This window comes from Patagioenas fasciata, chromosome 2 (assembly GCF_037038585.1).
Source record: "Patagioenas fasciata isolate bPatFas1 chromosome 2, bPatFas1.hap1, whole genome shotgun sequence".
NCBI lineage: Eukaryota > Metazoa > Chordata > Aves > Columbiformes > Columbidae > Patagioenas > Patagioenas fasciata.
The window spans coordinates 26462745-26489367 of NC_092521.1; the positions used below are offsets into that span (position 1 = coordinate 26462745).

At 37.5% G+C, this 26623-nt stretch overlaps 1 protein-coding gene across 1 annotated transcript; it reads right to left on the bottom strand.

The window, feature by feature from the left end:
• Window positions 1-2387: 2387 nt before the first annotated feature.
• On the bottom strand, window positions 2388-25505 carry CIBAR1 (CBY1 interacting BAR domain containing 1). The gene is made up of 9 exons (XM_065831107.2): window positions 25402-25505; window positions 22592-22826; window positions 19817-19885; window positions 14565-14666; window positions 12683-12688; window positions 10853-10957; window positions 9600-9713; window positions 7955-8074; window positions 2388-3198 (listed from the first exon to the last, which is right to left on the bottom strand). Exons 1-9 carry the CDS (start codon window positions 25431-25433, stop codon window positions 3091-3093), a joined length of 891 nt encoding a protein of 296 aa, XP_065687179.1. The 5' UTR covers window positions 25434-25505; the 3' UTR covers window positions 2388-3090.
• Between the last annotated feature and the right edge of the window lie 1118 nt (window positions 25506-26623).

Here is a 26623-nt window from a genome sequence, read left to right on the forward strand (position 1 = left end):
CAGTGCTTTTAATTCACAATTGTTATAGAAGAGGTTAGGGAGACAGAAACTTCAGGGGAAAAAAAGTTGTGTTAAAAGAATCCTGAAAATAAACTTGTATGACCTAATCACGTTGAAAACTTCATTGTGATTATTTTTGTAAGCTAACATCTTTACTGATTTTGGCCTTTGTATTATCAGCTGTTTTGTAAATGTGAATGCAAGTAACTTTTCCAGTTAATCAGCTTTAGATGATTTGTTTGAAGTTCTTATATAAATTGGTAAACTTTTACCATGCTTCTTAAGTAGTGCTGGTATACACTCATGAATCCTTGTAATCAAGAAAATGATTTGGAGGCTGGAAGGATAAGAAAATCTTGTAGGGATTTTGGTGGTTAAGTGTGAGATTATCTTTTAGGAAAAGCATTATCTATTATCAAGAAAGTTTTGAGTAATTGCTGATAAGGTACCATTAATTTTGGAGATGGTGAACTTCTTTTTTCCCCCTACTGAATGCATAAAAAGTCACAGAGCTTATAATGGCAGAGGTCATAACTAAGGCATTTCAAAATGTTTTTTGTTTGCCTTATAGCTGGTTTGTCTTTAATTTAAAGACAGATTAGAGTTTATGACTAGGCTACTCTATGAAATGTCTGATTGATAGGCCAAAAAGTATGTGTGTGTTTGTGTGGTTTTTTTTGTTTGTTTGTTTTTCCCAATTGGAATGTGTATGCACATATATAGGTATTATATTCTGGTTCTGCCTGAGTAGGTAGTACAGGTGCATGGTGTGGTGACAGCATTCCCTGATAATAAGGGTTTCAAAATTAGGTGTTTAATGGTTTGGAGGCACTGTACTTTCAGGACACATCAGAGACAGTCTGTGATTACTTGGCTTGAATTATTGCTCTTCCTTTTAAAGTACCATCCACATAATAAAAGAATAACAAAGGACATGCTGCAGTTTGTGATGCTGATAAAGAATATAGCTAGTTTCCTTAGTTAGGCTTACTCTGAAGTTGCTTTTGCTACCATAATCCAGAAGTTATGACTTGAAAGAGACATGTACAGAAAAAGCTTGAGGTACTCAAGAAATCCGTAACATATGACAATCTGGTGAGTACAAAAAAAATATCCCTTGTCCCAAAGGGATGGGCCAGCATGCTCAGTGGAGTGGCAAAATATCCTTAGCAAGAATATACAAGCCTGCATCATCTACATGGCCGTGGTCAAAATACATAGGAACAAATGGAGTATTGTCAGCACTTGATGCCATGACAAAAATCTTTGCAAAAGTGTCCATAGGTAATATTTAATTCTGCAGCTACATCCTGAGTTCTTCTGGTTTTAAAATACATAAATTGGTGACTTTTTCATCTGTAGATTTGAGGTCACAATTTTTGTCCAACATGTAAACTTATGACATCATATATGCAGGACAAAGTTGCCCAACACTGTATTTTTCTATTTTTGTAATTCCTAAAGTTAACTTTTTTGTGAGGCAGAAGAGGAGAAAAGGAATTTGAAGTTGCTGAGGATAAAAAAAATTCTGTATCCTAGCTACTAATCTTTTAGTGGGAACTAATCTAAGCACTGCTTCATTTTTTATTCAGAATTCCTTTTTCAAGGCATAGTACAGAAATAATTGCTATTTGCATATATCTGTATTATATGAAAACCTGGTGTAGTCATGAAGTTAACCATCTGTTTTGGATTACATGCCTTCACTGAATATGAAATGGTAAAGTGGTGATCATTGTAATTCTGATGTTGTGATACAAATATTTATTGAAGTGCCCTACTCACTGAAATAGAGGGGAATTAGTTACCTAGATAGTTTTAAAATTTTGGTCATTAGTATTCTACTCCTCGTCAACAGTAGTTCAGTATCAATAGTATGTAATTCTGGTTTGTAAAACAGAACCCTATATTGTTACAGTTTCACTTATATTTTCCTGACATTAATTTTTGGCAGAATCTGTTTTTTCACCTTCAAAAACAGGTACGCATTGGAATATTTTGCTTCAGTGGATAAAGGCAGCATCAATATTAAAAATGCACTCTCTGGTTTATTTCCTTAACTGAAGGAATATTTGGTTATAACTTGATTGTCTTCCCAGTTACAAGTTTAAATTCTAGATTTATACGTGTGTTCTTTCTACATTTAGGAGATACTAAAGCTGGAGATAAACTATGGAACCAGCTTTCTAGGAGACAATTGTATGCCATTCAGAAATGAATGTGCATAACCACCATCTCCAAACAGAATAAGAAGTTACAAGAAAGTACACATTTTGGTGTATGTCTGATAGAATTGGTAACTGAATCAACCAGTTAAACACATGAAGCTCAAACTATATATAGCATGTCAACTAATATAATAAATGTAAGCTGTATAAAATATCAACTAGTTTTATTATGAAGGCACTTTTATTTAAAAGCAAAGCAGCATTAAGAGTAGATACTGGACTAGGTCCATATTTGTTCATGTTCATTCTATATGGGTAAAGAAATCAAAAGTCACCGTAGTCAAGCCAGAGGAAAGCAAGAATGAGAAAACAATACACCTCACCCTGCCTTCTGCCATCCAAGGTGGGTAATGAAATGTAACAGGATTGTTGCTGTAATCAGTTTGGTGAGTACTGCAGTTACTTTCAGATGTATAAAACCAATTATGATAGGTATAGCTAGAGGACTTATTAAATCCAAGAGGTGTGTAGCTAGAGAATAAGGTAATGTATTGGCAAAGTAACAAGCAAACCCTTATGTTCATAACCGCTTGTCAGTATAGTTTTTGGACACTGTTCATCATGTAAGTTTAAGCAAACATGACTGCAATATAACATCTACGCAAATAAAATACAGGATTCTGTTTAAGTATTTCATTTTCTAGCTACTGAAATTGTCCATTTTCAGCACATTCTGTTCCATTCTTTGGAACTGGTTGTTTATTTCTGGCACCACTGTATTAGTGCGAATTCTCGCTGCTGTTGGAGTTTTAAAAATTCAGCTTCAGTGAAGTTTTTGATTAACACGCAAAAGCTTTTCTGTAAAGGGAAGTATTTTTTTTCCCCAAATAAACAACCAAAAAAACCTATTAAAACAGTTTTGTTATCTCACTTCCTTAGCAGCATCTAATTCCTCCTCCTCTTCCTCCTCTTCTTCCTCTTCCTCTTCTTCCTCTTCTTCTTCATCTTTTCTTAGCCTACTGCTGGAAATCTGATAAAACAAAAATCCAATGAAAGCAAATCAAGTGTTTGTTCTCCTGAAAGAAAAACTATTCCCCTTGGCATTTCCAGTTTAAGCACTTGTAGGCATTTTGTTCAGGGATAGGGAGGAAGTTCTTTATTCCTTAACCCCTCAAGTTCTGTTAATGTGCTAACAGAATGATATATGGCATGGAGTACAAATACAGTAATGATTTTTAAAAACTAAAAAAATCCATGTAGTCCTGAGAACTTTAACAGAGGAGTCTCAATTCATATATGAACTTCTTTCCCTCCTTATCAGCACTTGCCCTTCAGAATGATACTGAATGCCTCTTTTGTTCATCAAATGTTAAAAACAAGTGCCAGATGCCAAGCTTTCATCTCATCTGGCAGATTCTGCCATCTATGCTTTTTTCTAATGAGTGCTCAATCTAATTGCTATTGAAGAAAAGTTCTTCTCAGAAGATGCAACATTTATAATTTGAAGTAGAATATATGTATTTTTCTCCCCACATAAGAAAAGGAATATTAAACTCAAAGATAGTTATCCAAGTCATCTGGAATGCTTTTGAAAAATGATACTAGGTTCAGCAGTTCTCCAAGGGCATCTGTAGCTCTAATTTTGGTTGTATTTTCTGAGTTTTCTTACATGCAGTAATATAATAAAACTCAGTAACGAAGACAAAACTTGCCCTCTTTTTTTTAAAAAAAAAAAAAACACCACAACCCCCTATTTTAAAAGTCCTTAAATGCTGGTTATTAAATTGACTTCTGAGATTTCAAAATTCATAGAACTATGTATGTAACAAAAGTTTTTTGTGTGTGCATAAAGCAAACTGCAATCATTGAAGTAATGAAAGCAGAAAAATCCTTAGTTTTGTTGATGCTCACAAAGTACGTAATTTAGCTTGAAGCAAACGCTTGCTTACAAATATCTGAACATAACAGAAAATTGAGTTAATCATTGGATGAAGCTGGCTTAACTTGAGTCTAAATGCCTGAAAAGCAATCTTTCGTTCTGTGAAAGAAGAAAATGACAATGACACTGATTTGTAATTGGGGATTAAGGAGTGCTGCAGATTGAGCCTGTTAAAGTAGTTTCATTTCAACGGCTAGACTAATTTTCCAAGTTTTTTTTTTTTTTGCTAGACAGGAGCATCGGAAATTCTTGTGTAGAACTTCAATCTTATTTATAAATAAAAACTTCCCCTTTCCTGAAATAAGAAGTGCTATTTTGGCTTTAAGGCTTTTTTCTGCTCACTACTGAAATACCTCTGACCATGGGGTAATTAACTACATCATAGTAAATTAAATCTTATCACTTGTGGCAATGAGGTGGTGGTAAGCACCTAAGAACCAAACTGGATCAGAGTGAGGACAGTGAGAAAGGAAATTAGGCAGTTTAAACCGATGTTTTGCCATAAAGCTAGAACATACCAGTACTTTTTTTTTTTTTTACATTATTTAATGCTCAAAAAATAATTGGATAAAAAATTAATGGAATCTGATAATTTGTTGCTCATCATAAACGACTATGTGAAAATGAATTATTTTAAGTTTGCATATGGGTGATGATGGTCCTTGCTTAAGCTGTTAAGCTGCATAGTTCACTGCATGTGCTACTACAGAACGTATGTGGTCATTCTCTCCCCATGTCTTAGACAGCAAGCAGTGTTGGAACACCTGGATGCAGACATTTTCAACCATGGTTAAGAAGATACTTTGCTGTCTTAAGGGGCAGGTGCAAAACAGTTGGCTATATTAAATGCATGTGGATAAAACTTGTGTAGTGAAGTTATACTGTAGTTCTGTCTAAAATATAGCATAACCAACCTGAATCTGTAAAATGAAACGCTGAAAATAAACTGCCAAATGCAAAATGAAGCAATTTACAAAAGGTTGATGTGAAAACTTAAATAGCCTTTCCAGAACTTGAACAAAACTAAGAACTGTCTGCAGTAATATTTAAAAAAAGCCCTGCATCCCTGAAGAAGTTTTCTCCTAGTGGAGAGCCATCTACAAAAAACTGCTTTCCTAGTGCATAGAAGTTTTGTCTCTGGATCATATTAATTGCACAGAAATGAAGAAAAAATACAAGTTGTTGTACTGTCAGTGCAGCTTGGGACATTAGTTCTTTCTAACAAGATTGCCCATTGTTCCTTTCCTCATGGTTTTATAGTACTGTCTGCTAAATGAAGTCTGGCAGGTAGGATGGAAAAAGTAGAATCTCAATTGCTTCAGCTAGTGTGAGTGCGAGCTGAAAAAAAAATGAAAGTTGAGGGGGAAAAGACTTGAGGGACAGAAGCATTAAGATGGATACAAAAATATCAGTGGTCTTTGCAAATTCCTGTTTTTGATAATTTAGCATATTGTACTTCTTCCAGAACACTCGCTCCAGGAGTAGCAGGACACACTTAGATTATCACGTTGCTTGACAAAGTGATAGGACATAAATGTTAAGGCACCCGAACTTTAAAAGGAAGTAGCTCTTTGTGAAAAATGAATCAAGCTCTGGAAGTACTTCAGATTTTTAATATGAAAATAATACAAAAAGGTACTCCACAGAACCAGAAATAAATTGAAGGATGGTATATGCTAAATCCTCTGAAAGACAAGTCTGGTGTTGCCAGTACAGTTTATCTCGTCTGATATGCAGTGACTTTCCACCCTGCCCCCACCTACAGGTTAGTGCTTGCCCCTCCTCCCCCCATAGTTTTAGTCTGATTCTGTGAACTGCTTCCGATATTATTTATACTGTGTTAAACTGAAAATTCCAGAGTACTGCATTATGGTCAGTAAATTATTATGTAGCATAAACCAAACTCGTGAAAACTTTCAGAGTGAAAGATACACAGAAAGGTAAAACAAGACACCTGGAGATTTTTCTGAATGCAGCATTTTTTGCTAATGAGATGTTTGGTGGGTTCCAGAGATTAGAGCCCTTGGTGCAATTCAGGCTACCGATCCTGATGCATCATGCTATGTGCAGAATTAGGAAAGGCAATGTGGGGATGTGCAGAACAGGGTGCCTGCCTCTTCTTTAGTGCCGTGCAGTGACTGCATTTTTAAGGTGTTTCACCCCTTTTTCCTGCCATGTGATCCTCCTCTGCATAGCCCAGTAAGATGACATTATATTGAAATATACTGCAGTTTCCTCTAGGTCTAGGTAACTTCCTGTTCTTTTCAAGTATTCCAGTGAGAGGTTATGAGAACATGAACATCTGAAGTTATAGCTAAAATAGAAGTCTAGGAGAAGAATAAGGTAAACTTGCAAGTTAGTAAAAAATTGAGTTCCACTCCATCTCTGAGAGAAATCACAGTGCACATCCTTTCAGGGCTGGGGTTATTTTGTTTTTCTTAGAGAGTCCAAAACATAGCTATCTGTGGTACCTCAAAGTAATTACAGATGCTTCTATACCCTCGGTACAGTTTTACAGCACTGCAGGAAGTTCTCAAGGAAGATGGCAACATATTTTTGACAGTTTCCTCTGGTCTTCAAAAGAAATGAATGGGTAAACATTTTCTGAAGTAGCTTCAACTGAAAATTCCTTGTTTGAAGGAGGGGACAGGAAACTTATTCAAAGTCAAGGGTGGTCTCCATGCACTGAATCACTGGGTTCTTTTATTTTTTCAGATGGCACAACTTAAACTTTCAACAACAGAATAACTCAACTGTAACTGATCCTTTCTGTGTTGAAAGCAGAGAAGGGGTAGTGGTGTGTACAAAGTCAAGAAAACTTTTCTAGTATTAGACAATATCTGCATGATTCTATCCAAAGAAGAAAAGTGAGATGACTACATTTAAATGTGGCCATCTGTGTCTTTAACTGAAACACTGGTAAGAGTCATCTTACAGGATTAGGGCTTCAATTAAAAAAATATAAAATTTAGCCATTTGCAATGTCTGCAAGTTTATTGCTGCAAACATGTCAAAGATTTTTGCACAAGGTAGTAGCACTTTCTCCATCTGTTTCACTTATTATCATCCTTTTCCTTGCCTGCTGATTTTGTTGTTTCCCCTGTGCTGGTTTTGGCTACAATACAGTTAATTTTCTCCACAGTAGCTGGTATGGGGCCATGTTTTGGATTTGTGCTGGAAACAGTGTTGATAACTCAGGGATGTTTCAGTTACTGCTGAGCAGGGCTTGCACAGCATCAAGACCTTTTCTACTCCTCACACCACCCCACCAGTGAGTGGGCTGGCGGTGCACAAGGAGATGGGAGGGGGCACAGCTGGGACAGTATTCCACACCATATGACATCATGCTCAGTTTATAAAGCTAGGGGAAGGAGGAGGAAGGAGGCGATGTTTGCAGTGATGACATTTGCCATCCCAGGTAACTGTTATGTGTGATGGAGCCCAGCTTTCCTGAACACCTGGCTGACCATGGGGAAGCAGTGAATGAATCCCTTGTTTTGCTTTGCTTGTGTGTGCAGCTTTTGCTTTAACTAAACTGCCTTCCTCTCAACCCACAAATTTTCTCACTTTTACCCTTCAGATTCTGCCCCCAATCCCACCAGGGTTGCGCAAGTGAGTGGCTGCGTGGTGCTTATTTGCCAGCTGGGCTTAAACCATGACATCCTCAAATGAAAATTATATTTAGAAGCTGCATTATTAAAAGCTTAGTATGATCTTTACACTCTTGGAAGTCTCAACCTTTCTAACTGTCCTGAACTGAGTAAAGATAGTAGATTTATGTACATTAGCAAAGGTTCTACTTAAGACATTCTTGTACTACAGTGACCTAGCATTTAATTTGTCTTACCTGTATTGTCCTCAATGAAGATTTTAAGGAGCCAGTACTTTGCAGGGGCGATTTCGAATTTGCACGAACTATGTCTAAGCGAGACTGATAGTCTGGTGGATACAGTGAGCTCCGAAAAACCTGCTCAAATGAAGAAAATTGCAACTTGGGTGCCATTGACCACTTTTAGCTGAAACAACATCCTTGCTCAACCTGAGACATATCAACACACTTATGTGATCAAAATAAACGTTCTTCAGAGATCTGAGGGGATTTGCAAGTGGAAAATTGCAATGGTTTCCCACCAACGTATGTAGCTGCGTTTCAGGCTAGCCTAGAGATATGAACCACAGCCAACTCCCTTCAGGCTCTCTGTTTCTTGGCAAGATGAACTCTTAGCCCCTTCACAAGCAAATCCTTGCTGCCAGTCACAGCTGCATCAGAGAAATTTCATCTGAAACATTCTGGAGATGTGCAGCTCAATAAAAAATTGGGAAAACACTTAGAATACAGTGGAGACTATAATATCCATTACATTTAAAAGTTATTTCCAATAGCCAAAAAAAGTAAATAATAAGGCAAACAGATGATACTAAAAATAATCAAGCTATTTGTGCAAGACTTTATTAATAAAGTCAAGGAAGATGGTAGTATGGTCAGTCAATATATTTATGGAAAGTAAGTATTGTCCAATTAGCAGGAAATTTAAAATGAAATCAGAAATTTGGTCGTGAAAGGTAAATATTTGCTTAAATGGTATTTTTTAGTTGCTGCCACACGACGTTTTAATTGTGAAACTCGAATTGTACAAAATTGCTATGGCGTCATTTAGATGAAGTAAAAGTACCAAGTAGTCTGAAATGTGACTGTCACTGAAGAATCATGGTTTTATGTGTCTTGTGCTGACTGAATACTGCCATCCTTGGTCCTGAGCTTTGCCATGAAGAATATAAAATTACGACTGATAAGATTTGCAAAAGAAGACTGAAAATCATCTAACTTTCTTGACAAGCTGAACATATATACAAAACATACATTTCCATGGCACAAAGTTTGCAGGCCAAACATCCAGAAGAACTGCAAGAATGAATAAAGGACTGAAAAACATGTCCTGGGAAAGAGAGAATGTAACTCGAAGAGAACAGAAAGGGTGTGCTTGAAGCTGTAAGTGCCAAAAGGCAAAAAAAAGCAATTTGATAACAAATGTCTCTTAATTCTTGAACAGTGTTAATAAAAAAATGACTGAAATATGAAAACAAGCAAACAAAACTCAGAACAAAGAGAGATTTTTAATGAAGTAATTAATCTTTAGAACATCTTAGCAGAGCAATGTAACATTCTCTCTTACTGTGCATCTTTGTACAAGATTCACTGCAGAGGTTTTCTTTAGGAACTATAAATGACAGTTAATTTAGGAAAAGTCTCTCATCTGTATTTAGTGGGAAAGATGAGATTGCCACTGCAATTCTCCTCAGTTTTTAAAATCTCTGAGTTTTTAAACCTGCACGCTCTTGCTGCAAAAGTGCAAAAAAGGGTTTGGTACACAAGATGTTTGTTTCGGGAACCTGATGAGTTGCATTTTCTGCCTGGATATGTATAGCCGCAAAGTGTGAAAACTCTTTTTCAGTAGTAGGTAAATTGAAAAGCAAATCTTAATCACTCTTACCTCTAAATCTTCATTTTCATCAATATTCTGGATATTTTGGTAGGCAGCAGTATATATCTCTAAAGCTTTCCCATGGAATAACATTTCAATAGTTATAAATTCAGAAAATATGTTCTACAAGCAAATGAAAACAAAAGTTTTCTTAATACAATAAAGTACATTTCCACTTGAAATACAAGAAATTACTAAATTCTGTACATGGTATTTATATGATACAATTAACTGCACGATACCTTGTACTTTTAAGTAGTCAGACTTGAATTTTAGAAATCAAACATAAATGCTGGCTGGGCTGTCACTTATGGAGTTGTCATTTCATACTAAATTCTATGTAAATGCTTGAAAAGTGAAGAGGAGGCTCATTAGGAATAAATAAAATGTCATGCTGAAAACTCACTTGATATTCCCTGATAGGTATATGCGAGATGTAGTCAGTAGATTTTTGCTTTATTAATGGAAATATTTTTTAACTGGGGATAGATTATCTGTAAATCCTACACATAATTTACAAATAATTATATAGTTCATGTAATATTATTTGTATATGAAAAGACACTTAATGATGACATCTTCAGAACTCACACAACTCTTCCATACTACTCTAACATCAAGTGCTGGTTGGTTTGGTTGGATTTTTCAACTATCTTTCATTCTTTCCTATGTAGTTTGCCTTTTTTTTTTTCAATAAAAAGTATCTCATTCAGCAATTTTATAATTAAATTTGACATCACATAATGCAAGTGTTTTTCACTATAGTCTTTGGGACTTAAGCCACTTAATGTTTGACATTAAGGGAGAAATTAAAGCTTTGATTACTTGCAGTCACTGAACATTTCATGCTTTCTGCATCAATAGAACTTTTTAACTGCAGTAACATACACAAATTTCAGCATGGATAAATATATTCTTATCACTATTTTTATTAATTTTGCTGATATTAATCCACATATATTGTTCCACTGACACATGCAGCTACCAGTGAAGCAGAATACAGCAACTATTGGAAAGTGCAGACATTAATCAGATACAGGATAATTCTGAATTCGATAAAATTGTAAGAATAATGAACGGATTTTTTAACTTCAAAGTTAATGATATTTGGATTATTAAATACTCATTAGTACCACAAGACGTATATTTATGTAGGCCTAAGTTAATACTAAATGTTGCTAATCTTGCCAAAGAGTAACTATAGTAATTTTATTATGCAAGATGAAATGTGATGTCATATACTTAAGTATGAGAACACATACTTTTATGTCCTTTATTTTCTGTTTCTCAAAATTATCAATGGTTTCCTCCAATTGCCGAGTTGTTCGAGTTGCATCCAGCGAAGCTCTCTGCAATTCACTTTCAGCCTGGTAAAGTAACACAGAGGTGAAATTAGTTCTGTATTTGATACAAAGGTATTTGCTCTAATTGCCATGAAAACATTTCAGTCTGGGTTTTCAAAATACTGCACATCTGAATTACTGTATTTGTAAATTTGTTTGTAGCTTAATAAACAAATAAAGATGCCTTCTACACCACTGTAACTTTGATCTGAAACATGAAAAATTACTACCTGCAGGCAGTCAGGAAAGTCCTGCTGCCCTAATCCATTTTCTGTAATAATCATCTGGTCATTCCACTGAGCCGGCCCTGATGCTCCGCTGATGACACAGTGACTAAGTTCAGGGAATTAACACAGCACAAGGGTTTACCCCTCATAGAAGTTAAGTGTTTTTTTAAGCTGGTGTAAAGGAGGGGGCAGGAGTGCACAGGCCAGAGTGGTGGATGAGTGGAAAGGATGACCCTTTATTTTCAAGTGCAAATCAACGAGTTGGGTCTAGAATAAATCTTTTCCAGTGTCATGTACTGAATCTCATCTAAATAAGTTTTTATGAATTATTTAAATAGACAACAGAGCAGCAGCTTCATCAGCAGGCTACAGTTAATATCATTTTTAGATCCAAAAGCATTTCAGGTATTTAATATTTTTAGTATTTTTATATTATTAAAATACTTCATAAAAAACACCTTGAGCAAGGCACAGGGAAGGGGACACACAAACCAATCCTTACTGCATAAATGCAGAGTTTGTCTTATTTTGTTACTACAAAAAGCATTTTAGATACGTATTTTAATTAGATACAGCTATGAACTATATAAAAATGCACACTACCATTTAAATAAAGATATGGAAGATATTCTGGTTAAGTAAAGTCTGAGAACTGTGTACTGTTACAAAATAATGACGTAAAGATGTAAGAGCTTGCACTTGAAGCCTGCAAAATTTGTGTCTAAACTTATTTTATTTTCCATACATTACTGTCTTGGCTAGTCTATAATGTTTGACCAGTATTTACTTACAGGCTTTGTCAGTGAGTATAATCAGGAATCTATTCTGTCCTGGGATTTGGAAATGGTATATGGAAAAAGTAATTTTATCCTATGATCAAGACGTAGGATTCTTCAATTTCTACAACACTGCAACATGAGAGGAACATTTCTTTTTTTTCCAAAAATGGAAATAAACACCACAGGCCCAGTTGCCATGATCTAGTTTTTAGTGTTATAGGTATATGGAACCCTAAGGAATAAGGCATCCTCTGTTAATTCTTTCTGTTTGATTGAAATCTGGTAACCTTATGTTACAGGATTATCAGTGTCAAACACTCTCCTTACAAAAATGGTTTGAAGTCATAGACATAATTCTGCCATTACTGAGCAAACAAAATGGCTCATGATCTTTAGTAGTACATAAGATCACATGTTCACCTCCCTGTCTTGACTTTGCCCAAAACAGAGGAAACAGAGTAAGAAAAGACATTTTGCGCATTCTCAATTATCACAATCAGTCACTTTCTGTAAAGGAAGGCTGCTGTTATACATAAGCAGCCATTACCCATACAAATACAGCATGTTATTTCTACAATAATCAAATGTATCTTCTCAATCCATCTTAAATAGACTGGCCAGATCTTGTGCGCAGATGCTTTGGGAAAGGAATGTTGTTTGTTGTAGAGTGAAATGTCTAAACTTGCAGGACCTGCATAGTTTGCAAAACAGCAGTTTGGTATTTTCTCTTCTGGAACACTCACCTGTGACTGGAAATATTAGTCAAGGAAAAATTGCAAAATAACAATCAATGTTCATAAATGTTTTCACTTCTTTTAATATATTGTGGAGTATTTACTTCAGATATTTCAAAACTTCTGTATACTTGGAGGGTGCTATTATGTTGTCTGAAGCTTCCTGCTGTAAGACATAGAGTTTGTTGTAGTTTTACTAGAATTCAAGTATCCAGGCCAAAATATTTCAGGACAGTTGTTTGTCTTGGGCTGAGGGTTTGGTTATTTATTTATTAAAATTAAACAAAAAAAAAAAAAAAGAGGCATTTTTATATTAAAAAAAAAAAAAACTGGTAAGGTTTTCTTTTAAAGCTGTACTACCCCTACATTTTATAAGATGGACTTGAAACCTGGGAGTGAGTACAGGTCTGCTGCTTTCTGTGGCCAAAGCTGTTAGCTGCTGAAACATAACTGTTGCTCATGAATACAAGAACCACTGCTGGAGCCCATCAGCTACACTAACTAACTTGGTGAAGCCTTTCTCTGACCTAAAAGCTGACATGCATACATCCTGAAAAGTAAATGAACATAGTCCTGCTCCCAATACTTTTTATGTATTTTGTGCAAATATGTAGCATTTGTTGCCTTTGGCCATATGCAAAACCAGACTGTACTGAGCTTTATTATAATAACTCTCCAGGCAAAGTCTTAAGTATAGAAAACACAGGTGTTACAAGAAGCAAACCCACAGAAGGATTTTTGGGAATAGCTTAGCAAAGAGACAAGAAGAAACAAGCTAGATGCCAGCCATATACCCATGAAATTAACTGGGAATTAGCGCAAGAGGGAGAAAACTGGGACCAGTCTACCTTTGGGGAGAATACCTTACTGTTCGCATTCACTCCCTTAATTCTAAAGCAAGAGAACTCTGCATTACAGCTCAAGTTCTAACCCTACGGGCTGACATCTGAGTATCTTCATTACATGAGGAACTCTAATTAGTCATAACTTGCTTTAACTGATTTGATTACTTTTACGTGGGAATTCTTTGGCAGAGACAAAAGTAAAAGGTGATTCTCCTAGGTGGCATTTGACTGTCAGAATCATTTTTGCTTTCTGCAGTCCCATGCACCAACCACTAGAAAGATCCTAATAACCTGAAATGAAGTTGATGTAATCCACACAAAGAATAGGGCTGCTTCACCCCAAGTCCAGTGCTGGAGTGTAAAGGAAAAAAAAACCCAGCACATCATCATGAACTTAAATGCTATATCATAATAAACAGGCATAAAGGGACTGAAATAGGATTGCCTTGATCCCCTTTGTTTTGGCATTTCCTATATTCTGATTGCTTCTGAATTTGAAACTTCAATGAGTTTTTAATAGAAATTCTGTGGAGGTTTAATTTTTCTGTCTGTGATATGGAACAGTATACTGGGGAAGGTCACTGGTCTTCTGAAAGGAAGAGGAGTCTGGTTAAATATTCTACTAACAGAATAACAGCTCTTCCTTTCACACTTCACCTCATAGCTGGATGAAAACTCCTACCCCATCGAGGTACAAGGAAGCACAACAACCAAAATGTCAGGGAGAAAAACAATAAAAGAAATCATGGAAGTAAAAAAGGAGTTGACTGATCACACTGATTTTCAAAAGCCTCCAAATTCCTACACGCAATCTCTCTCTCTTGCATATCAAATACTTCAGAATTTCCTTTCAGTCAAAAAGACAGTGAGTAACAAAGCAGCTATTATAAACTGGAATTCATCTTAAATTTTAAGAAATATTCAGCATCAACACAGGAAACAATCCCTCTAAAAAGCAGTCTTCTCTTATTACTTTCTAAACACAATAGTTTAATTCCTCAGACATTTTAAAAGTATTTCTTATAACCACTAGAAATATAGGATACAATAATGTGTCGATCTGATGGATTCCGCTGACGTGTCTTTTCCAGTTGAGATAATTGCTTAGCTTCTCGGTTCTTTGCTGTTAAAGTAGCTTTAAGATCATCCTGGAAGTAAAATGTTTTAGACATGTTTGAAATAGAGCTAGGATAACACAAAATACACTTTTCATACATGCATTGCCTAGAAAACATGAACAAGACTTCTGTTTTAAACAAAACCAGATTTTACTGATCTTATCCTGTTAAATGATCCCCTGAAACAGAAGTCAAATGGGATCAAGAGAGTTTAGCACCTTGCACAGCCTTCTGTAGCACACACTATAATCTAAAATGTGGGGAAAACCAGAAAAATATATTTACAGCTTTTCATGAAAAGTGCTGTAGACAGTCAAAACCTGAGATTTCCAAAAGCAGTAAAAAGACAGGCCCATTCCAGGGTCAGCAATGAAATAAAGGTGGCATTTAGAAATAAAAAGTGGCATGAAATAAATCAGTAAGAAAAAGAAAACGAAAACAGGCTGCAGTCAATACCAATCAGAAGTTATGAGGAACGTGAAACTGCTACACAGAGCTTAAGGTGTTATAGAAAATCCATGGCTGAGAGGGTTAAACTGCATAGTTACATAGGCAGTTAGTAAGGTGTTGGAACAAAATACATCCTAGTGATGATGTAGGTGGTGATGATGAAACTTACTTATCTAGAAAAGGCAGAAGCTGTTGATAAATATTTTTGCTCCTCCTTTACAAAGGAGAAGTAGGATGTACTTCAAGGAAGATCTGAGACAATTTAACAATGTTTACATGTGCTGTGGTTTAACCCAGCTGGCAGCTAAACATCACTCACAGCTGTTTGTTCACACCACCCCCCCCAAGTGAGATGGTGGAGAGAACCAGAAAAAATATAAACCTTGAGTGTTAAGATAAAGACAGTTAATAGGAAAGAAAGGGAAAATAATAACAACAACAACAAGAATAAAATAATATATTTTAAAAGTGATGCACAATGCAATTGCTCACCACCCGTCAGCCAATTCCTGGCCAGTTCCCGTGTAGCCGTTTCCCTGGCCAGCTTCCCCCAAAATATATACTGAGCATGATGTCATGTGGTGTGGAATATCCCTTTGGCCAGTTTGGGTCAGCTGCGCCAGCTGTGCCCCTCCCAGCTTCTTGTGTGCCTGGCACTGTGTGAGAAGCTGAGAAGTCCTTGACTGCTTAACAACAACTAAAACATCAGTGTGTTATCAATATTATTCTCATACAAAATCCAAAACACAGCACTGTACCAGCTACTAGGAAGAAAATTAACTCTATCCCAGCCAAAACCAAGACAACATACCACTCCGAAATTCTTGTTCATGCTATAAAACTGTGTTTTGCAAATAGTCTGGCATAAATAGAATCTAAAATTGTCAGTCAGATATTTATCACTCCATTGACCCTGGTGTGGGAAATGACATTCATTTTGATGGCTCTAATTTAAAGAAGCAGTATCTTAGAACAAGTGGGAAGGCAGCCCAAAAGAATCAGTCTAACAAAATCTGAGGTGGGAGGAGGGCATGCATTTAAAACCATCATTTCCTCTAAAAAGACCAGCTATTAAAAACTGTAATCTCAGGACGCTGTCTGTGCTCTTTCCCCAGATTTCAGAATTCTGACATCCACACAGAAAGACATGAAACCAAGAACGTGTCTGTTCCAAAAAGTTCTGTGATCCTGTGACCAGTTGCCACTGACAAGCATAAGTGTGCCAACTTTCAGAGTGCTGTGTTTCTTCAATGAGTCTGTATATAAGGTCAGGATCAAGACACAGTTTCTTCCTTGTTTCTGTCCTTACTGTCGGTTTGTATGTCTTGTGGATGTGACTGTCATTTTTCTTCATCTTTTGGGACACAGGGCTGGGTTCTGATAATAAAAAATCATGCATCTTTAGCCCACTAAAACTAATTTGCTGCTGTTCTTTCAAAAGGGAATTTACACCACCTTTAATGCCATCTGAAAGACTGCTGGAAAGGACTATCTCCCTTATGAAAACCATGCTAATGCAAGAAAAGCAATAATAGAAAAAAATATTGCTTTACATTTAAAATTTTAAATTAAAGGTAGAGAAAAGAAAAACCTTTCTTTTTGCCATAGAACAAAGCAATTTTGTATCCAATGGTCACAGCTGCATGTTTAATGTTATTTAATGACAGGGCCCTGTTAACAGCACTGACTTTCTAGGCCTGTTTAAAACAGCCAGTCAGATTTAGCGCTGTGGCTAGAAGGTTTCTGACTTTCATGCAAAGTATACTTGAGAATGCTAAGGTAACCTCTAAAATTACCATTATAAAATTCAGGGACTGCACTGTTCTGTCTTCTACCTCTGTTACCTGTAGCAACAACAGCTATCAAACTTACTTCTCTGACAAACATTCGGTGCTACTGTAGCTATAGCGGTGAAGTTATAGACAAGTTTTGGATGTACAATGACAGGGCACAGTCACATACATATTTTGTCTAGGATGTTGAAAAACTGAAAAGGGTGCATAAAAAAACATTTAAAAATACTCAAAAGCTGAGGAAAATGTCATTATGGTGAAAGTATTAAGGTCTACATTATCAGCTAACTGAAAAGAAAGAAAAATTGGTTTTCCTAGCATCTAAATATGTTAATCCAGAAAGAAGCAGAGCATCACAGAGCTCTTCAATCTCAATGGAACATATAACAAGATTAGGTGAAGTCTTTCTTTGAAACAAACCAGCACAAATGTCAAGTAACCATTAATTACCACAAGCAGCCATACTTGTGTCTTCAGACCAAGATTTTATATGTCTTTGGAAAATATGCTTTAATTACACCCAAGGAAAATTGGAAAGGAATGTAACAGCCAGTGAGATAAAGGACAGGTACAGAGAATCTAACATTATTCATAGTCCCACTGGCTTTAAACTTATGAATTCAACTCACATGTAAGAACCCTGGCCAGCCATCTAATTTCAAACCATACAGAAGTACAGCTACAGTCCATCTACCAGACAATGAGCTGGCAGATACTCATCACTGTACTGTTACCTGCTTTAGTCACTGAAGTTATTAAAGCAAACCAATCCTTTCTTCTGCAGGTGGATCACCTTGGTTTTATGATGTCCTGTTTTATATGAAGGAAAGGAACTAGGAACAGAGTTGCCAAAAAGCAGAAAAAGTGAAGATTTATACATAGAACAATGAAACAGAAAGAAATCCTAAAATCCTATATTTAAGCTGAATTACAGGACAAGAATACTATAGTAGCATCCACTGAAGCTGCCAAATCCTGCCTCAGAGAGCTACTCAGCATAGTAAACCAGGACATGTGAATGAAAAATTGTATTGCATTAGCAGTTAAAGGACGACACGATCCTGATTGACCCAGGTCTCTTTAAAACATTTACTATCACAGGACATTGATGTCTTACCCCACAGAAATAGCAACAGTTCCTTTTAGAAAGAGCACTAAAATAGTTCGTGTACACCCTGGAACAGATCCAGTAAGTACCAGTGAGAATATCCCCATTATAAAAAGTACTATAATGACATATTCACCCTGGTTTTATTCGATCAGCTAATGTAGTTACAGGTAAGGCGCTCCTACAACTAGCACCCTGTGCTAGTTTTACATGAGTGACAAAACTTCCTTTTTCACTAAAAATGTCCCAGTGTTTAGGGATGATAACTGAAGATCAGACAGTTGAAGTTTTAACCAAGGTTTATGGTAATGGGCAGGGGTAAAGAAATAAAATAATGTAATGGCCTACATCTTTAGGGAAGTCTCTTGGTTCAAAGGCACGTTGATAAAATAGTTAATCACGTCTACAGTTTAACAATGCTCTTGTACCCCTTCACTGTAGCTCAGATAAACATGTAATGGTTTCTGGCTTTCTGAAAGGCAAAGACAACAGGAAATGCCATTCACTCTTGCAAGGGATGAGCTGGCTTCAGTTGCTTCTGTTCTCAGCATTTTCTTGCTGTCAGTGGCCATGCAACTCAAGGCAGCACCTTCAATGCTTCTGAAGCCCTAAGCACTGCTGTAGTGCTCTGTGTCTCAGCAACTCTATTGCCAGACCCACATGAAACTTTTCGTCCGCTCTCAACGTTTATGACCTATACGATACTCAGTTGTAGGTCTCACAAACTGTGTTTCAGAGTGACTGTTAAGATATCAAGTTCTAGGATACAGGCTCTATAGTCTACAACTCTGCTAAGGACTACCACACTCAAGTGCAGGGGGCATTTCCTTCTTAATTGTTTCTCTACCAACCATGTGAGATAGCTGTGCAGTAATTTCCAAACACTGTACTCCATTCTTCACCATATTGAAAAGATACAAGAACATATGAAAAATGGTAGTTTGAGATGCAGTGCCACAATGTGCTCAAATTAACCACGATGAACACACTTTAAGATTTTTGTATGTAAAATATCATCATTTTACCTTTTGATTTATAGAGATTATGATACAGATATATACATAAATTACGGATTGAATTTACAGGATGAAGGTATCTTCTGTGTAATATCCAAGTATTATGAAGAACTACCTTCATCCTATAAACTAATATTTGCTTGTTAAAATTTATTTGCTCAAGCTTATCCCTCCCGGAGGAAAGAAATTTACCAATATTTTGTGGGAATATTTCAAACACCTATATACACTGTTTCCCGAATATAGTGAATGAAGCGACCTCAATTTTTTGTGTATCTTCAGGTCATCCTGATAACTGCAGAATGGAGAGGGGTTCAGGACACTACCTATTTAGCAGCTTCAAAAAATATCTCCTACATTACGAATTTCAATGTAGAACACAATTCTAAGTTAGAAAAGCTGTTAAAGGCAGCATATAGATGACTTAAGAGCCAAATGCATTACATGTAATTCACCTTTTGGAACTCTGAATAATAACAACAATAACAATAGTAGTAATAATAACAAGAATGACATTATTTTTGAAGAAAAACTTCATGAATTTGCACTATCCAGGAAGTTTAATGCTATTCACAATGCATTTTTTTAGCATTTGCTTGTGCTCCAAGAGTCTGAATATCCTTGTCTTCACATCAAATCTTTTTCCTGCAACATACATACAGCTTCAATTCAGATGAATTACTACTTAATTTAAGTAGACTGCTAATTATAATATGAAAAATCAAAACCACTTCCCCCTGTAAAGCAGAAGTTTTCAACTGTGTGGTCAGAACACCAAATTGAAACTCCTGAGAAAACAGATATTTAACCTACCCTTTTAAGTTTCACGATGGTCCCATAACTTTTCAGAGGTTCAACAACCTTTGCTTCAAGCCTGTCAACCTACAAAAGAAATCATAAGGTCACTAAAATCAGCCACGTCTATGGTATGCAGAAATAGGAAACAATTCATTTACTTGTGACTCATCTTATTAGGAATTTAGTCCATATAAGCTGAAAATATAGTTGGATGGACGTTTTAAAATTACTGCAAAAAACAGAGTCAATTAAATTAACCAGAAAATCACTCGTGTTTTGAAGAGCTCAAGCTGATTTCTAGTGGAATTCCTTTTTCTTCATTGGCAATAGATCAGGATAAATAAAACACAAAAATTCTAACAACTGAGTACTAAACATATCAAAAACTCCATCTTGGAGATATGTAGCTTTCTATCTAAAGATCAGTGTATTTGCTCTACGCTTGTTGATAGATTATGGACTAAGCCATCTTTGCTATCAAATATACTGTATGAAATGCAACACTTCTCTTCTTTAAAATAACGAAAACAGCATCATAGATACTGAAAATATTAAAAATACTAACAACAGGTTTTGTAAAATGCATGAATGCTCTCACAGACTGAGCGAATCTAAATTTTTGTTTCACCTCTCCTAGTTAGAAAAACAGCTACATATGGTCAGACAGGCAATAGGATAAAACCTGCCTGCTTGTTAAAATTGACAATGCTGCCTGAGTGGCCCCAGCATAAGCCAGCGAGTTATCTGGCCCATCACTGTTATGTCCAAATTAGGACAAAGTGCACACCTCTACATACACTGCAGGCGCATACACTCCCCTCTAAACTGGCAGTCACCAGTCAGGCAAAATCTATGCCAATCGAGCAAATATTTCTCCTTTACTACACTCTAACAGTGCACCATCAAACAATTTCACTTATACTACCAGTAGAATAGATGGAACAGGGCAGTAAGGCTCTAAATGAAGCACATGATAAGGACATTATCAAATAACCTGCCCACCTTGCTTGCTTACCCTTCCACATGTTGTGAAAGTACCTCACACCTCAGCATTTATGTATCTAGCACTGCAGCTGGAGAGCAGAAATTGACAACCCTTATAAGCTAATTTTCTGTTGCCCTCATTGTCAATATATATAACCTGATGCTCAAAGGAAATACAGCTGAGATTATATATTTGGATTTAATGAGCAAAGGAGAACTTGATTTAAAGGCTAAAAGCTTTTCTTTTCCTTTGCTTCTTCCACCTTTTCTCCTTCAAAGGGCAGTGGTGGGGCAGTGCTGGTTTGGGGTCAGGCAGGGTAGGTAGACGTAGGCCAAATGTCAGACTTAAAAATTGAAAGAAGAAAAACTCACGTTGTTACATAGGTACCTCGATATTACAGATTCATAGTTTAAAGGTGAAAACTGACAGAGATTATGTAGTCCCACTCCACATACATCTTTGACCGTAATATAAATTTACCCTATTAGCAGAGGGATAAATTGCTATTACATCAATTGAAGCATAAGAACCTATGTGTGGCTCAGCTGGAACCAGGTGCTTAAGAGTTTATGGGGAGGAAAAAAAAAAAAAAAAAAAATTGCACTATACACACTCTTGGATTTCTTATGATTTCTTAAAAATCTGTCCCTAAAGACTTTGTTAAAGATCCATGCGTATTTCTTGTTTTTCAAACTTTCTACTTAGTAGACTGGATACTTCATAGATTAACTTCATTAAAAGGTTTATTTTTCCACAGAATCACAGAATGTTAGGGATTGGAAGGGACCTTGAAAGATCATCTAGTCCAATCCCCCCACCGGAGCAGGAACATCTTGATGATGTTAACAGGAAGGCATCCAGGCAGGTTTTAGTTTGTGGTTTGTTTTTTTTTTTTTTTCTTTCTTTTTTTTTTTTTTTTAAATACTTCATTAATATAGAAAGATGCCTTGCAATGCTGGTTTTTTTCTTAAAAAAAAGGCCTATCTGAAAATATCAAGAATGTCAACTACTTCAGTCTCTTTTTAAAATTATAGTGGTTCTTAGCTTTTCAAAACTATAAATGGAAATATTCTAAGCCCTACTGAAAGCTATGTACTCCATATACTGTAATATGTGTACTCCAAAAACTAGTTTGAATACATGAGAAAATTTATTTTTTCTTAAATCTCAGCATTTGTAATTCTGGATCATAAGTTACAGTTTGACTGCCCCTCCACATAAGTGGCATAAACACTTTTCTTTACACTCTCACTGATCTAGCAAAAATGTGACTATAATTCTCACACGTGGTCCAAATCAAGTTTGTACTTCAAGTATTGAACTACAGACATACACCATCTACAGTGGTCCCTGAGAGCAACTCGGAGAAGATGTCAGTGCCCAGTGAAGGATTCCAGTTAGTATTCTGTTCCATACTTCTGGTAGCAGACTCAGCAAAAGGAAAATGATTTTACCTCAGCTGCTGCTAGACAACTGAAGTTACAAAACTGAAAAAACACTTTATTAACCATAAGTCATCCTCTAAAGTCTAAGACCAACAAAAGATTTGCTCTGTCTCAAGTTGTGTGTGCTCATATGGATAGTTTTGCTGACTTCAACAGGACTAATCAGAAGTTTCACTAAAGCTACCAGAGTAAATGACTAATGTTTTGACAGCCTACACTGCTCTGCCACTAATATATTTAAACGTGTTTTCTCCTATGTTGCTCTTGTGATTGCAGAGTGTATCTTTTCCCTTTTAGTCACAGATAAGTAACTGAAAAGTTCAGATGGCAAACACAACATGTACAGCTTTAATTTTGTACCTCTGCCTGGCGATAATCCTGAAGTCTGGAAAATTCATCTGCAAAGTTTTTCAGTCCAACTTTTAAGTTTGGTGTCTCTGTGGCTGCATATGCATATATTTCATTCACTAGAAGATCTGCTTTGTCTCGTAGTCTGGCAGTTTTACGTACATATCCAGCAAATATTTGGCACAATTCACCAAAATGTTTTTCCACATTTGAAACAGCATCTTGTATTTGTCTAGTCTGATTGTCCCTGGATAGCAAAGATAAAGAAGTGGAAAATAAGAAGAGGACAAGTGTTTACAACATACACAGAAGAAAATCTATATAATTTTACTATTAATAATTTATACATTATTTGGACATCTTGCTTCAGTGCAAAACAGAAATCTATTTGTAAAAATAGAATGTTTTAATAGTCTGATGTAACATGTGCTTACTTATTAATGAATAACAAACAAAAAAACCCAGGATTTATACTCAAAGATTCAGTAGAGGAAAATCCAAATCACAAAAATTGGCTTGGAAGTTTTCCTCCTGTGGTTAAGCAAAAGCTCACTATTACTGCTGGTATTAATTACCAACATAGGAACACCTGCTGGTCCAAACAAGATCAGGTCATACAGCTTCCTACAGGAGTCTGCAATCTCAACAGACAAGTTAATGGTTGAAGAAAATAGGTTGCAGAGGGCAAATCTGTGAAGGTATTAAATGATCTTTAAATTGTGAACAGGTACCAAACTGCTCCTGGTCAGCATTACAGAGGATAAATATCCCTGAGAATTAGAGAAGAAAAGTGAATGGACACAAATACAGAGGTGAAACCTTAAAACATGCAGAAAGGACATTCATCACAGCAACAAATTATTTTTAAATATCATATTAATTTAATTCATTTTTATTTGAACCAAATGCCTGTATGTTTATTTATTAATGATCTAGATAAGTCATTCTGAATGTTAATTACATATATCATTTGATATTTTGCTTTCCGGTTCCTACATAATTTGATGGTTTTGCTTTAGTTACACTTCAGTGATATTAACGCTCTGAAACCAAATCAGTGTCAGTGAATTCATGTCAGTTGTTGTTGATCTGACTGAATCCACTACAGGATAATTTAACTAATAGTAACTGCCAGATACTGGGTCCTAAGAAGTCTCCATGGTCTACATGAAGTGATTCATGTGAAGTGCTGGAATTCTTAGCAATAGAATTCACTCATACCATTGTTTTGGTGAGGGACTGAAATGAAAACTTCCCTGATATCCTTAAGCTATCTCAAGTCCAAATGCTGACCAATAGTTAAATATTTACTTAATATCATAACACATGAAAATCAGAAAAAAAAAAAAAAAGAAGAAATTTAATACTTTAAGACCAAACAACAATGCAGTCAATTCATATGAAGAACACCTTTCTTCAAGACCTCTTCAGGAAAAATATTTCAGGACAAAGATCTTCTACTGGCAAAATCCCAGTTGTGTTGCTTCATGGCAAGCAGTCTGGAAGACTGTTGAAGAGAGATTTTGCTCAAAGAAAAAGCATTCCAAGTTATTCAGTCCTCCAGGGCATGCTTGAGTATCGAACCATTTGAACAGGAAAGGTTTCACCCAGTGAGTGGGAAAGTAAGGGTCTCATTAAGTATCAGACTCATAGAATGGTTTGGGTTGGAAGGGACCTTAAAGATCATTTGGTCCCAAACCCTCTGGCGTGGGCAGGGACACTTTCCACTAGACCAGGTGGCTCAAAGCCCCATCCAACCTGGCTTGAACACTTTCAGGGATGGGTCATCCACAGCTTCTCTGGACAGCCCATTGCAGTGTCTCACCACCCTTATGGTGAAGAATTTCTTCCTCATATATAATCTAAATCTACTTTCTTTCAGTATAAAGCCATTACCCTTTGTCCTATCACTACATGCCTTTGTCAAAAGTCTCCAGCTTCCTTGTAGATCCCTGTTAGGTACTGGAAGGTGGCTCCCAGAGCTTTCTCTTCTCCAGGCTGAACAACCCCCACTCTCTCAGCCTGTCTTCAAGCAGAGCTGTTCCAGCCCCCTGATCATCTTTACGGCCTCCTCTGGAGTCGCTCCAACAGGTCCATGTCTTTCTTACATTGGGGGCCCCAGAGCCAAACAAGAGCAGAGTTTAGGGACAGAATCACCTCCCTCGACCTGCCAGTCACAGTTCTTTTGATGCAGCCCAGTTGTTTTGCAAAATTAATACTATGTGGTAAAATCTCCAAAAAAGGTACATCTTTCCTATTTTATTGTAAGGCCTTCATGTCAGAAAGTGTTCCTCTCCCGGGGAGAAGCCTCAAGCATGTTCCCTCACCCACTTTACAATTTTGATCTCACAGTACTCCCATACAATGAATTTTGGGACATGAAACACTACATTTCCTTAGATGGGGGTGTGAAAAGGTTTTATTTTCTGCCCTCCTAATTATTTGTGACCGCTTAGAGGCAGCCACAAAATTGTCACTGAGAGGCCCAATTAAATCGCCAAGTCTTTACTTCACCTCTGCATAGCCCGTTAAACTAGAAAAGTTTTGCGGCCTCTACCGGAAGAAAGGAGGCGGATCACCCACCCCTAGGGCGCTTAGCTGCCTTAAGGGGGACCGGGCCCGCATCGCCCCAGACCCCCACGCCACTCCCCGGTACCCTGACTGGAACACGGCCTCCCCCTCTGCCCGGCGAGGCCAGGCCACGCAGCCAGCCCCCGCACCGCCAGTCCCCGGAGCAGCCCTTCGGGGACGGGCAGGAACCCGCAACAAGCAACGAAGCGGCGGCAGACCGGGGCCTCCTTCGCCCTTCACCGTTCCGTTACCTGGCGTCCAGCCCGCGGCCCAGCAGCATCATGGCGGCGGCGGCGGCCCGGCGAGAAGGAGGGCGGCGCTCCGCGTGCGCTCGGTTTCCATGGGCACCGCCCGCCCCGCCCCCGCCCCCGCCCCCGCCCCGCAGGCCTGGGGAAAGGCGGGCGGCTTCGTGACGGGCTGAGGAGGCTGGCGGAGTCATGAGGCCACACACCTCTGTTCCCTTCGGCGGCCGGAGGGTCGTCAGGGCCCGAGCCGTCCCGTTTCCGAGCTGGCTGCTCCGGGAGAAGTCCCGCAGGAGGAGAGTCACAGAATGCTAGGGTTTGGAAGAGACCTCACAAGATCATCTAGTCCAGTCCCCCTGCTGGAGCGGGAACACCTGGATGAGGTTACACAGGGATGTGTCCAGGCGGGTTTTGAATGTCTCCAGAGAAGGAGACTCCACAACCTCCCTGGGCAGCCTGTTCCAGTGCTCTATCACCCTCACTGAGAAGTTTCTTCTCATATTTAGGTGGAACCTCCTGCGTTCCAGTTTGTACCCATTGCCCCTTGTCCTATCATCGGTTGTCATGGAGAAGAGCCTGGCTCCATCCTCCTGACAGGACAGAAAGCAGGAAGGGCCAAGCCTGTCTCATTAAAACAAAACAAAATAAAACAAACCAACCAACCAAACACCCCACTTTTTTTTTTTTTTTTTTCTTTTGTGAATACTGTTTTTCTGGCACGTCTGCACTTTGCAAGTGAGAAAGCACCAGGGGAAGGAGCCCAGCGGTCTGCGGCTGCTGAGGGACAGTGCTGGGGTTGGGCGATCATGGGGGAAAATCCCATGAGGCACCAGGAAAGGTCTTTGAAAACAGGAAACAAACAAACAAAAACACTTAAAAAAACCTCAAAGTCCCTTTCTGTAAGGATAATGCATTGGGACCGTGTGGTTATCACCCTACCTCAATGCCTGAACAAGGCTGTGGGGTCAGCCCCAGCAGGGGTTGTGCAGGGTGAACACAGAAGAGGCTCTGGAGGAGAGAGGGCAGAACTGTGCTGTGCCCCGTACAAATACACTCGAAAATACTAAAAAATGCACAAGAGTTAAGTACTTAGACAAGTGTTAGCATGCATGGGAAGATTTTATAGGCTTGTCTGAACATGTGAATATAAACTGGTTTTGTTAAGATGTGGTTTTTAACCTTCCATCATTTTCTTCTGTTAAAAGTAGATTATTTAGTTCACTTAAGCTGA

Coding starts and splice junctions, on each gene's coding strand:
- CIBAR1 (XM_065831107.2), bottom strand. CDS start 25,433: ATGATGCTGCTGGGCCGCGGGCTGGACGCCAG. Junction 22,827..25,401: donor GGCCGCGGGCTGGACGCCAG/GTAACGGAACGG, acceptor TTTGCTATCCAG/GGACAATCAGACTAGACAAA. Junction 8,075..9,599: donor ATGAAAATGAAGATTTAGAG/GTAAGAGTGATT, acceptor TCATTTGAGCAG/GTTTTTCGGAGCTCACTGTA.